Below are 12825 nucleotides of genomic sequence, written 5' to 3'. Positions count from 1 at the left end.
TTTAGATTATTACGATAAACCAGTAGTGCACACAGCATTGCTGTCACAGTGAAGGTCACAAGATTTTGGAAGAACAGGCAAAATATTGTTACTTACTAATGATTTCTATCTAGAGTTAGGATCAAATTTGACAGTTGGAACTAGCTCATTAAATCGACAAAAAAATCTATAATTCTAGAGAAGTTATTTGCCATAAGTTTAGCACTGACCCATTAAGAAACCATTAATCATCACAGAAAGATCTCTTTGGCCCCGTAAAAGGCATGTCTAAGTTGCCAGCTATGCACAGCTAGATACAATTAAAGAAATGTTCTTAAACTTGGAGTCAAAAGATTATTTATGATTCTTGTTGCATTTTCAGAGTCTCACTGAAACCTCAATGAAAACAAATGCAGCTAAGTCAATTTTCAGTGTAAACATTTTTTTAAAAATGGAAAACAAAGCTTTTCAATTTGGATATGGGAAGAAATCCTTTTCTAAGCCATCAACTTCTGGTTGGTGGTAATGATCATGATGGTTTGTCTGCCTGTATTGCAAATAGATTACTGCACTTGGAAGACCTATATGGTTTATTACATTAAAATAAGTATCTTTAACGGGATATCTATCTCTTTCGTGAATCATTTTGTTTCTGCTTGTAGAACTAAGTGTGTTTGCCAATGCAGGATGGTCAGTATGTGATGTGCTATGGTGTGATTGCACAATCCCATTACAGTACTATCATAGCTGAAATCAGCCTACACTGAGTCAATCCTGTTTTAAGTAACCTTTCAGTGAAATCAAGAATTCTTTACTGATACAATGAATTGCTTCCATGTACCAAAATTCCTTTCTTCTTGTCCTCCCACATTCTGCTAATCTAGTGTTGGATAAGACTAATTTTACATACACATAATTTTTAAAATGTCAGTGGTATTGCTCTTTGCCAGAGTTAGAACAGAGAATTACTGCCTGTGGTATTTTGTGATCTATATTCTGAACCACCACTCATAGTGTTATGTAGAAGAAATGTTAAACATATAATCACATCATAGTTAAATGTTGATACATTTCAGCTTTTTCCACTGATTTAGTATTAGTGAAGTCCAAGAAGATATATAGGATTTTTTTCTAATGGATGGTTAAACAGGTTGGCAGAAAGTTATTTAGAGGCTTAAAGCTAGTTAAATATCTCACATATGAAATGAATTATTTTTTATGCATTATGCTAGGAAGACCACATCTGCAAAACTCAGAAACCCCTTGTCATTTTCAGCTATCAAACCAAATTCATGGCTTTGCTGTTGATATAGAAGGCATTCAACAATTTGGAACCAAAATTCCTACAAGACCACTTTGCATTATTTGGTTGATCATTAAGACCCTCAAATGCAGGCTGTGTATGTTGAGATTAATAGTGTCACTTTGGGCTCCACACTACAAGATTAGAGGCAGGATAATACTCCCTTCCCAGAATTTGTCACCTGAAGCACAATGGTTTCATCTAATAATTTAGCTATGTTATCTGATCATGTCACTTTGATACCAAACACATTGGCTGAGTTCACACATCATACCGCAGTTGTTTAGCCATGCTGAATAAATCACAAGCAGCTGGATTCACTCAATACATTAAATCAAAACCAGGGAACTCTATTATGGTTTAGTTTGACTTGTGAAGTGATCCACTATCCACACTGAAACCCCCATAAAGTAAGTGTTTCAAATGCTAATCTTATAGTAATCAAGGCGTTTTCAAGGGAATGAATGAAGGAGGGGACCCCATTCAAACTTTGTCTCAGTGTATTTCAAATAATTAAATTGATATTGTAAACCATCCTGAGTTCCTTGTGGTAAGATGGGCAGTCAATAAATTTAATAAAATAAATAAATGGATTGATATTTTTTCATGAGATACAGTAAAGTTAATTACAATATGATCCCAATGGACTTTTTCCAGGACTTTCTTCACACCTTTTTCTTTATTGTTCATTTTTAATTTTTGTATATTTATTTATTTGTACTTTTAAATGCTATTTATTTGTATCATGCCTTCATTATTTTTACAAACAATTCAAGGCAATAAACATATCCAGGCACTTCCCTTCTCCTATTTTCCTTACAATAATAACCCTGTGAGGTGAGTAGGGTTGAGAGGGGGTGACTGAACCAAAGTCACTCAGGTGTCTTTCATGGCTAAGGTGGGACTCACAGTCTTCCAGTTTCTAGTCTGGTGCCTTAACCATTAGACCAAACTGGAGAACAACATGTCATGGGAAGAAACTAGTGACGATGGTATAACTCAAAAGACCATTCTGCCTCTGAACCCTGGTAGTAAAATTCACAGGAAATCTTAAAGTGCTTTTTCCCACATTGCACAATAAACATGAGTAAGAAATGTGTTAATAAATTATTATTTTAAAATATCTCATTTCATTTACTCAGTTTAGTAAAAGCTTCTCGGATTTTTTTTTTTAAATGTCCAACTTCATGTTGGTTTTGACTGTTTCTTTTTCCCTTGGCAGATGACCAAAGTTGACATGGGGACCATAGAACTGGAGAAAACACTCATCAATCGCTAGGCAATGGGCCACATTTTTCTTAGTTTCCCTGTCCATTGACTTGGAAAGGGCAACATGTTAGTATTATAGTAGTGGAGTTCTGGGTAACTGAATCATTCAGTTGCTTATAGCTGCTGGTCCTAGATTGACTGGAGAAAAGACATGATGGATTTTGCAATATGCATGAGAAACCCTGAAAAGCACCTAAATGCTTTTTTGAGCTTTCAATGTCCATTTTAAATAACATTCTGAAATGCAAAGTGTTCCATAAAAGCAGTAGTAGTCTACCGCATCAAACTCTTAATATTTTGTTAAGCTTTTATAGAAATGGAGCTATTTTAGCCTGCTACAATTTGGAATGTTAATTTACTCATGAACAATTACAGTTCAGAACTAATGCTGCTGCAGGTCACACACTGGAATCACCTGGTTTAATTTCAGTGAGGGCTACATTTGTTTCTTCTTCCTTCATTCTATAACAGTTTTAAACATACCATACTTAGAACTACTTATTTTTATAATATTGAAAGCATTCCCCCAACTCATCCTGTTAAGGAAATCCCTGAAGTCAGAATTGTTTGTGAATTTTCTATAACATTATGGCTACATAGGAAAAGAAGATATTCACAGTTGGCATTTAGTTAATTTCTAAGCGACTCCAAATGAACCCTGCACCTAGAGGTGATTTTAAAACTATTTAAAATAATTCCAACAAAAGACAAACATAATATATCTATTATTGTGTCCTGGAGTTCTGCAATTTATTGTATATGAAATTGTAAAAGCACAATAGCCACTGCTAGACTGTTATATAGGATTCACTACATATATAGGATTCATCCATCGATTTTATTCAGTCTACATTGTCTGCAAGCTACTACTAGGGCCAGGGTCTCTAAATTACTTCAGGCAGCTTGCATTTTAAAATCAAGAATAATAAAGGTAAAGATAAACATAATGAAACCAAATAAAACAAACCAAAAAACATAAGGGGTTGAGCAATTACCCTATGACAAAGACTGGGAGAATATGTGTTGACTTTCAGCACATCATCATTAAAAAAAGAATCAAATTCAATTTCTATCAAAAATATATCCTTTTATACAACCTGCCCTTCTTTTGTAGTTAGATAAAATCAGATGGGAAAATGTAAGGGACAGGAATCTCTTAAATTTTAGCAACAAAATCCAGGAATTCAGGCAGGGTTGGTGATGAGGAGTGAACCAGCAGCAACCTCAATTTCAATCAAAGGGCCTTGTAACTGGTTACCTGCAAAGCAGAGGCTCTGAAAGTCAACAGTGACTCATGAATGACACCTCCCCTCTCTTGATGTCTTGGCTGGTACCAGATCCAAAATGCACAGGTCTTAGAATTCAAGGCAAGTTGGCCACCTCATCCACAATAGTGGTTAAAGGTATATGTATTGCAGACTAACCTGACATTCAATACTAGCAACTGGACTTCAATACTACTGAGGAAGTGATAGGTTGGTCCCAAAGGAGGACTCTAAACCAGAGAATCCAATGTCCCCAATTACAGCCATATAATCCTCAAATTCTGCCATATCTGCTTGTCATAATTCTGATGCTTTTGCCCTGGGGAGTTCTGGAGATTTCATGGAGAGAGATAGATGATTCGAAGTTATTAAGAACTTTGAAATTCCAAATGAACTTTATAATTTAGGGAATGCACTTATGTTTTCAAAACAATTTATAAAGCAATCAGAAAACTAAAATAATAAAGATAATAAACTGTAATCATTATCATAATCTCTTTTGGTCATAATCCTTCTCTTCCATTTGGCATAATGATAGGGTGTCTTATCTGTCCATGGATATCTTCCTCTGATAGGTGTGAATAGCCAATAGCAGCCTTTTCCAGTCCTAAAGTATGAGGGGAATGCTAGCTTAGAGAAAGCTAGCCAAAAACATAGCTGTTTGTCCAGTTCCCTTTTTCTATCTGTCTTTGTTTCTCCTGCAGACTGTGAATCTTATTAGTCCCCTCTTTTGTGATGCTCATTGGATACAATTTCCTTCCTGTAAATAACAACCCTGTATTTGTACCATGCTTCATCTGAGCCTTTTTATTTTTTTTATATTTTAGTTTACTTACATTATTATTATTATTATATTTATATTTAGTTTCCTTATTATAAATAACTTAAGGTGGTGAACACACACAATACTCCTTCCTCTTTCTATTTCCCCGACAACAGTTTCCTTGGCCTATCCTGTAAGATAGTTGGGCTAAGAAAGATGACTGGCCTGAAGTTATCCAGTTGGCTTTCATGCCAACCCTAAGGTGAGATTAAAACTCACATTTCCTTAGTTTCTAACCTGGTGCCATGAGAATTAAACCAAATTAACTCTCTGAGTCTGCTTAATACTTGGCCTTTCTATTTGCTCTTCCTGATTATTTATCCTACTACTTGGAATATGATATATTAATCTGGAAGGGTGCCAATTTAAATCTTATTTTGCTTACAAAGTGATTGGACAGCATTAGATAGCCATTTTTTTGCAACTCAATTATAACCCTAGCTCATTGTCATAATAAAGATAATGCTCTTGGGTCCCTAATTTGTGGTTTAATCACATCATCATTACCATGGATCTTGGCAATTCTGTACATGTCATGGTGATTGTAATTATACACATTTATGCACTTTTATCAAAAGTTGAACATTGTAAAATACATATTCAAGAAAATTTGATCTTTGTTCTCGTGCAGGCTGGGAAAATGTGGATACATTGAGGAGTAGTGGTTTCAGTTAAAGAGCTGAGAGAAAGAAAGAAAGAAAGAAAGAAAGAAAGAAAGAAAGAAAGAAAGAAAGAAAGAAAGAAAGAAAGAAAGAAAGAAAAAGTATATGTGAGGTGGGGAAATGTATTTGCATTCCTGTTGGTGTGTGGTGTTTGTACAGACTCAAAGATAAGTGCTTGCATGAGGCTCAAGACTTTTAGCTTTAAAATGGTCTCCTAGTCTGTAATTGCTCATTTTACTTTTGGCTACAAGTAAATTCTACTTAGTTATTTACACCAAGCCTGTTTATTGTACAGATTATGTTTGGAAGCCACATACTGTAACTCTAATCTACTCCAAAGAGTCCCAAAACAGTGCTTGCTGCCAATGTTTAGGGCAGATCTTTAAAATGTTTATTGACTGCCTTGAATATGCGATGTGTTATAGTATAATTTAGTATAATTCTGATCCTTTACTTGTCTCTGTATTATTCAGTCTTAGTAATAATGGCTGACAAGAAGTTATTTATCAGCTTTTATTCTATAAATCCTTTTAACTAGAGAAGAAGCAGGCCCCTGGTACCTTCCAGTTGTCTGCATGCTTCTTTTCATTTATTACATAGGCATGAATAATTAAAAACATGTTGCTAATTTCAGAACTTTTTAACAATTAAGCAATATTTTAATATCTCAACAGCATTTAGTACAAACTGACGAAGGTAGACTTTGAAATAATGCCAAGACATTTACACATGGTACACATCTATGCACATGGTAAATCTTGACATAACAATGAATATTTATTTAATTTACTGATTTGTTTCTTTCATCTAATCAATCTATATGATCAAATAGTATGAACCCTGTGAAAAGGATGCAAATTTTGTGCCTCAATTCTCCTTGACCAATCATTCTGGTAGTTAATAACTAAGGATTACCTTTGAGATCTAGCTGCTAAGGCTGTAATCTTTTCCCATACTAAACTCAATGAAATTGTTCAATTAACCCTGCATTTTTGTGTTCCACCAAAAGAAATTGCCAGAAAGAGATTCTATTTTAAGACTATAATTTTTATTAATTAGTTTTTAATGTATTCTAAAGTACTTTCTATAAGTCACCATTCTCTTCCTGTTTGCTGAAGCATTTCAAAACATAAAGCACTATATAACAAGATAGCATTTCCCAGCTAAGTCTTCTGTAACTAATCCATAGAATTTACCTGCCACACATTTGTTTAAAATTAAAATACAGATTTAGCTAATATTCATTTAAAATTATTAGGGTATACATGCACACAGTCTATATAGAAACCACCATGCTGTAGAAGCCCTACAATTCATACAGAGTTTGTGAATTAATCCATGCTATTCCTGATATAATTGAAAATTCATAAGTTGTTTGCTGTTTAGAAACATGTAGTAGATATTTTCTTTTAGTAAGAACCAAAATCAATGTAGTATGCACTAGGATTTGATTCCACAAAGATGCTGGAAGAAAAGGACTAGCATTTTCTCTAGGCACAAGTAGAGAGGTCAAGCATCATTTCCCCCAAAGCTTTGGCAAATCAAATGAAACTATACTCTACCTACTGTTGGTACTGCGATGTTAGTGAAACTGCCTCTTTGGGCCCGCTGAATAAAGTTTAAGCATAAAACTGTAGAAGCAGATTCCCTAGATTTCAACACGGCAGAAGGATGCAAACTTTTTTGCTCTGTGAAGACTTTACAACACAAGGACTTATAAATACAAGATAAACATGTCACCATCTAATAAAATAATACTTAAGGCACTACAATTTGACTTGCCCTCCCCCTTGCTATTTATAGGAAAGGAATTTGGAATCACTACTCTAAGTTATATCCTTCCCTCTCCTTTTCTCCAGACCCATGATTAAATGATAAAAATGAACTTCTTCAGATTCTATGACTTAACATCGTCTGCTTTTTTGAATGCCAACAACGAACACATACATGGATTTGATTAGGAATGGAATCCTAAAATTGAAAGCTTGTATGTAAGCAAAGTGCTTCCCCTCCTCCGTAAAGATGGAAATTGAAAAGGGAAAAAAAACACCTCACTCTTTATGTACTCTGAACCAACTTACTTGGAAAGATACGCCATTGCATGCAATGAGATTAAACTGCAATATTTACTTGGGAATAAACCAGAGTAAACATACTTTTGTGAGAGAAAACAATGAAATGCAGGAACTGAATAGGGATGACTCACTTTTTCATAGTTGACTTAAGCATCATTTACTTATAATTTTAGTATTCGTATGATACGATGAGCAATAATGACATTCAATTTTCAATCTTTACAATCTAGTTGGAATAAGCTCCCATTTTAAGCTTTAAAAACTTGAACTCCCACTTTCAATTATTTCTACATATGCGCTAAATGCTGTTATCCCAATGGAGCAAACAAAGGTATTCTTTGCCTTCCATCATCAGCCCCCTTATCTGGTATTTGGCAAGTCACTTTCAAGGCAAGAGTCATTTTCCATCTCTCCCCCCCCCCCACTCCCAAGCCTTTTACCTGTTCAGGATAGCTACACCTACTTGAAGGTTGCAGTTACTATGCCTAGTAAGTTTCACAGAGCTTCATTTATCTATAATTGACTTGTAGATAAATTGCTGAACATTTGAATGTACTGTACAGTTGTCTAAACTAAGCAGCCAAAATGACTGTATATTTAAATATTAGCCTAATGTGAACTGTGAAATGTGAACTTTTTTTTTTTTAAAAAAAAAGCCTTCTAACTAGAGAGATTGGAGAAGGAACATGAACGTTCCTGCCCGTCTGCCTATGTAGAGAATGAACGATGTCAGCGCAAGAGGCCTTAGGAATGGGTAACAGTCAGAAGAGCGCTGGCCGGCGCAGGTGATTCCACGCTAAGGCCTGAGTGGGGAGGAAGGGAGAAGAGAAACTCCCAGCTAGTGAGTCTAAATGGACTCCAGAGGATGGTGGAGGACAGGAAGGCCTGGAGGAACGTTGTCCATGGGGTCGCGATGGGTCGGACACGACTTCGCAACTAACAAGCCCTGGGAGTAAAGCCTGTCCTGCACACAAGTTCCCGCTTCTGCCAGAGTCCTCCAATTGGGAGCTTAATTGCCTATTCACTTCTTCAGCGAAGGCAACTCCCGCGACTCTCATGCAGGCAGCAGCAGCCGCCAGAAGGCCGGGTGAGGCAGACTGACAGGTTGAGACGGAGCGCCCGCTCAGCTCCCGAGCAACCAATGGAAAAAAGACTTTTCAGAGGAAGCGATTTTGCCCCGAAGCACTCTTTCTGCCGCCAACCCGTGACGGGCCGAGGTGTGGCATTCGGGCAGCCCCGAGAGTTGGGCAGAGAGGCCTGGAGCGCCGCTTCCGCCCCTTCGGAGGGGATGCCCTCCCTGGGTATCGCCGAAGCCGCCTGGCCTGGAGGTCCAGGAGGGCTGAGAAAAACGAAGTTTCGGGAGCGACGGATATAGCCGCCCTTCCCTCAATGCTGAGGGCAGAAACGCCCGCTCGGAAGAGGGCGAAAGAGCCCAGGTGTGTTATAAATCCCACCCTCCTCGACCACCACAGGTCAGCGCAGGCTCTGGGATAGCGGGAAGAAAGTTCGAAAGAGAAACCGCCTCAGGACGGAAAAGGCCGAAGAGAGCCACGCTCGCCCGCCTCAGCTCGGCGGCCTCGGCAGACAATTGCTGTCAATTGCGCTCCTTTCGCCCCGCGCTTGCGCCCTCTTGGCCTGTTCCCGGTGAGTTTTCCCGCGAAAAGCTTTTGCCCTCAGCTGGGCAACCGCATTTCAGCCCAAAGTCTTATTCGCGTGAGAGGCCCTGACTTCGATTACGGTTCAGGCAGCGTGTGGATTGTGTCCAGAGCCCTGGATAAAGCAGGATTCGGTTAACCGGACAGTCAGTGCAACGTTCCGTGGTTGTGTTCGTACGTGGCGCTAAGCCAGGAATGGGCACGCCGCAAACCAAGTAAGCCTGTGTTGGTCAACCTTGGCAACTTTGAAGATGTGTGGACTTCAACCCCCAGAATTCCTCAGCCAACAACTGCTGGCTGGGGAATTCTGGGAATTGAAGTCCACACATCTTCAAAGTTGCCAAGGTTGAGAAACACTGAAGCAAACAACCACCTTCTCGGCTTAGCGCGAGTTGGAAGCCACTCGGTTTCCCTACCCCTCTCTCTTTCTCTGGGGTGGGAGCGAGGCAGGTGGCTCTAAGGAAAAGTGGCCGAGCCATTGACAAGCTAGCAATTGTTCCCCCGGATGAAGGAATGGGGTTGTTTCCCCCATTGGATCCGTCTGAACTCCCGCTGATTCCGAGGGAACGTAGGAGGAACGTTCTCTTGTAAGGAAAGCCTGAGATGCGATCCGGCGAGAGTCAGTGGCGGATTAAGGCTCACTGGTGTTCTAAATACTGACAAATCTGGGTGCCCTTCCCTCCTTTGTACATACTGTACAAATCTTCATGGGGTTCCCCCCCTCAACTTTAGGATGCCCCCTTGGGCCTGGTGCCGTAAGCACGTGCTCAGTCTGCCTGCTTAATGGTTAATACACCACTGGCGAGAGTAAAGGGACTTCTTTCGGGGTACAGATGCTGCCTACACGGGGTCCTGCTACAGGTTGAAACCCGTTCGGAGCTTCCAGGCCTTTTCACAGGTGAGGAGTCAAGCGGGGGTCCTGCAGGGGTCCGCAGGCTGCATCACTCAGGCGCTGGCCCGGGCTTTGGTGTCAAGCGGAGGCTCTGGAGCGCAGGGGGCGATCCAGAAGAGAAGAGACTGGATCCCGCCATCCCGATGAAAATCGCCGACAACTGTGGAGCCCCAACAGTTTTGTGGGCCGAACCCGACAAACCTGTAACATGTTTAGGTCTTGTGTATTGAATGACTCCTCCAAAGCCGATCATTTTGGTTAATTTCTGGTTCAGGGCATTGCGGGTTAGGGTTAGAGTTCCCGAACCCCAGCTCAGGTGATGGGAGAGGAAGGGACCACAGCCCGTGTCTGGGAGGCGCAACTCCATGTTGTTTCTAAGCCTGAACCGTTTGACAGCCTTCCTCCGCCCGCATCCCCTTTTCCGAGATGTTTGGGCTGGTCCATTGCCTAATTCAACTCGCTTTCCACTCCAAGCTTCGGCCGGTTTTATAGACAGCTTCTCTCAGGTCGATGCATTTCGGAAAAGAAGCGTGAGCTTCTTCTTGTCCACGCATCTCCCGAGGACAGTGGAAGCTGCCAAGTCCCATCACCAAGCGTGCCTGGGAGAGGAACTTCCTGCTCTTAAGGGTCAGGTCTCCGGAGCTCACAGCCCCGCAGATTGATCTGGAGTAATTGAGAACCCTCCCCATCTTCCGAATCCATTCCAGAATACAGGCGCTCTGCATATGATCAGGCGCACCCCCCCATTTTTTTTTAAAAAAAACCACATCACCAGCTGTGACATTTCAAAAACACCTTGGAACTGAGCCCACTTGAAGCACCATCTCACTTTCTAGCCAGACGCGAGAGAAAGTTTCCGGGCAGGCGTCCCTTCCCTCTCCCTCTCCCGCTTCCCCCACCCCACCCCCGCGGACTTACCACCACGATGAGTCCACCCGCGGCGTGAGAATCAACAGAGTCAGCAGCAAAGGCAAAGCGAGGCGGGAGCGGACTGGCCTGCCCTGGGACGCTCGTCTGGTGGCTTCGGGAGCGCTGGCAATGCTAGCAGAGCTTGCCAGACGGTTTGAACCAAGCATAATTCTCTTTCGCGGGAAGCGGAGAAGGAAAGAACAAGCCCCAGATCGCCAAGGGATGAAGTCGGATTCCTGGATCTCCAATTGTGGTGCGGCGTGGGGGGGGGCAGGTTGTGGGGAAAAGCAAACGGAGGCGGCTCCTAGGTTATCCCTGAAGGCGGGAGTCACGACTCTTTTCCCAGGGTTGCTGCGTTAGGCATGGCTTCAGAAGGAGGCCAAGTCAAACTAGCCTAAACCCCAGGGTAGGCGACCTCTTGCTGGGCTGGCCGGCTGATTGCCTCCTGAGATAGACTGTCCGTCTCCTGGACTGGCAGGAGCGTCTGCGGAGCAGTCCCAAAGACCGGCATCTGCTGGGAATGAAGATGAGGAGGACAAGCTGGAGGGGTGGGCTTGGGGGCAGGCTGGGGAGATGGACACCTCCTTGGACTCTCATTGGGCAAAACTCCCAGGCACAAAGACAAGGCTGTGGGTGGAGGGGGGGAAATCAAGCCCAGCCAAGGGGTTGGGACCGGGCTCTCTCTATCGCTGGCGTTTTCTCCACGGGGTTTGTTTTCCCCTCCCTTGCTAGCTGAACACTCTCACCTTTTCCCTCCCAGGCACCACCTGCTGCCGAGAAAGAAAGTCAGAAGAGATCAGAGACGGTGCTGAAGTCTCCCTTGCTCGCAACAGACAGCTTCAGGCAGCCTCCCCTGACAATCCTATTCCTCCTCTGGTCCTAGTGCCTCCTATAGCTGTCCATTCTTTCAGCCCCAGAGGAGAGAGAGAGAGCACGCAACTGACGGTTAACCCCAAACCCAGATCTTACCCTTTATTGGATGTTTTAAGTGCTAAGCCAAAATATGGTTTGTGGCTTAATGAGTTATGTGAATCTAGGCAATATGTCACGTTTAAGCAAATCTTGGTTTAATGTAGTGTGAATTTAGCTCCAGAATTCTGTCCTCCTTTCCCCCTTGTGGTAGGGTTCAGTTATTTATTATATTTATATTCCACTCCCCCCCCCCCCAAGACAGGAGTTTGAGACTGATTAATATTGGAATCCAACAGCACTTGAAGCAAATCTCTCCCTTCTCTTACTGTAGGCACTCAAGGCAATGTGGCAGGGCTAAAGTCACCCACTGAATTTAATGGCTGCATTGGTATCCATCCTGTTGGTAGAGCATCAGGTGGCATTTTAGATTCAACCCCTCCCTCCCAATAGGCAGGCATGCCTTCCTGCCTATTTCAATCAATTATTATCATATGCTGTGTGCATGTGTTTATTGGAGAACAGGGCTTTTTGGTGGCAGCTCTTACCTTTGGAATGCTGTTTCAAGATGGGAATGTCAGACGCCATCTTTTTCAGCACTAGTTTTCTATTGCATTCTTGCTGTAATTTTAAGTTGCTGCTCCTTTTCATTTTATTTAATTTGTTTTGTATGCTCTATATAACATTTCATTTAAAAAATGTTTCTTCTTAATCTGTTTAAATTTTCATGTAAATCACTTTGAAATTTTAAGAGGAAACGGTATATTAATATTATAAATAAAATAATGCCCCAAACTGGAGTGCGGTGGCTATAATTTATGACAACAAAGAGCTTTGCATGGCAGGGAAGGCACTATTTTCCTGTCATGATAAGCACCAGGACAAGCCAGAAGATACATTTTTAGGAGATTTTTTCAAAATATTACAAAAACCAATGGAAAAATGCAAGCAAAATAATGTAGCTGTTTCACTTAGAAGTAAAGAGTTTGTGTTACTTCAAAAACATCCATTTTGGGGGGAGGGGGGAGGATGATTTGCTGGACCCTTTGTTGAAATAAAGCCAAAGATTGTATAACCCTGTTAT

At 41.3% G+C, this 12825-nt stretch overlaps 1 protein-coding gene across 1 annotated transcript in view; it reads right to left on the bottom strand.

Moving 5' to 3' along the window:
- WNT2B (Wnt family member 2B) overlaps positions 1-11377 on the bottom strand; it is a 41102-nt gene extending 29725 nt beyond the window's left edge. The window contains exon 1 of the mRNA XM_081947466.1: positions 10842-11377. Within this exon, the coding sequence (XP_081803592.1) occupies positions 10842-10999 (158 nt within the window). The 5' untranslated portion in view covers positions 11000-11377. The remainder of the gene's footprint in view (positions 1-10841) is intronic.
- Between the last annotated feature and the right edge of the window lie 1448 nt (positions 11378-12825).

The sequence above is a fragment of the Natrix helvetica genome (genome assembly GCF_964273705.1).
Source record: "Natrix helvetica genome assembly, chromosome: 3".
Lineage (NCBI taxonomy): Eukaryota > Metazoa > Chordata > Lepidosauria > Squamata > Natricidae > Natrix > Natrix helvetica.
Note: the sequence above shows the minus strand (reverse complement) of the source record. Positions and strands in the feature narration are given on the sequence as shown.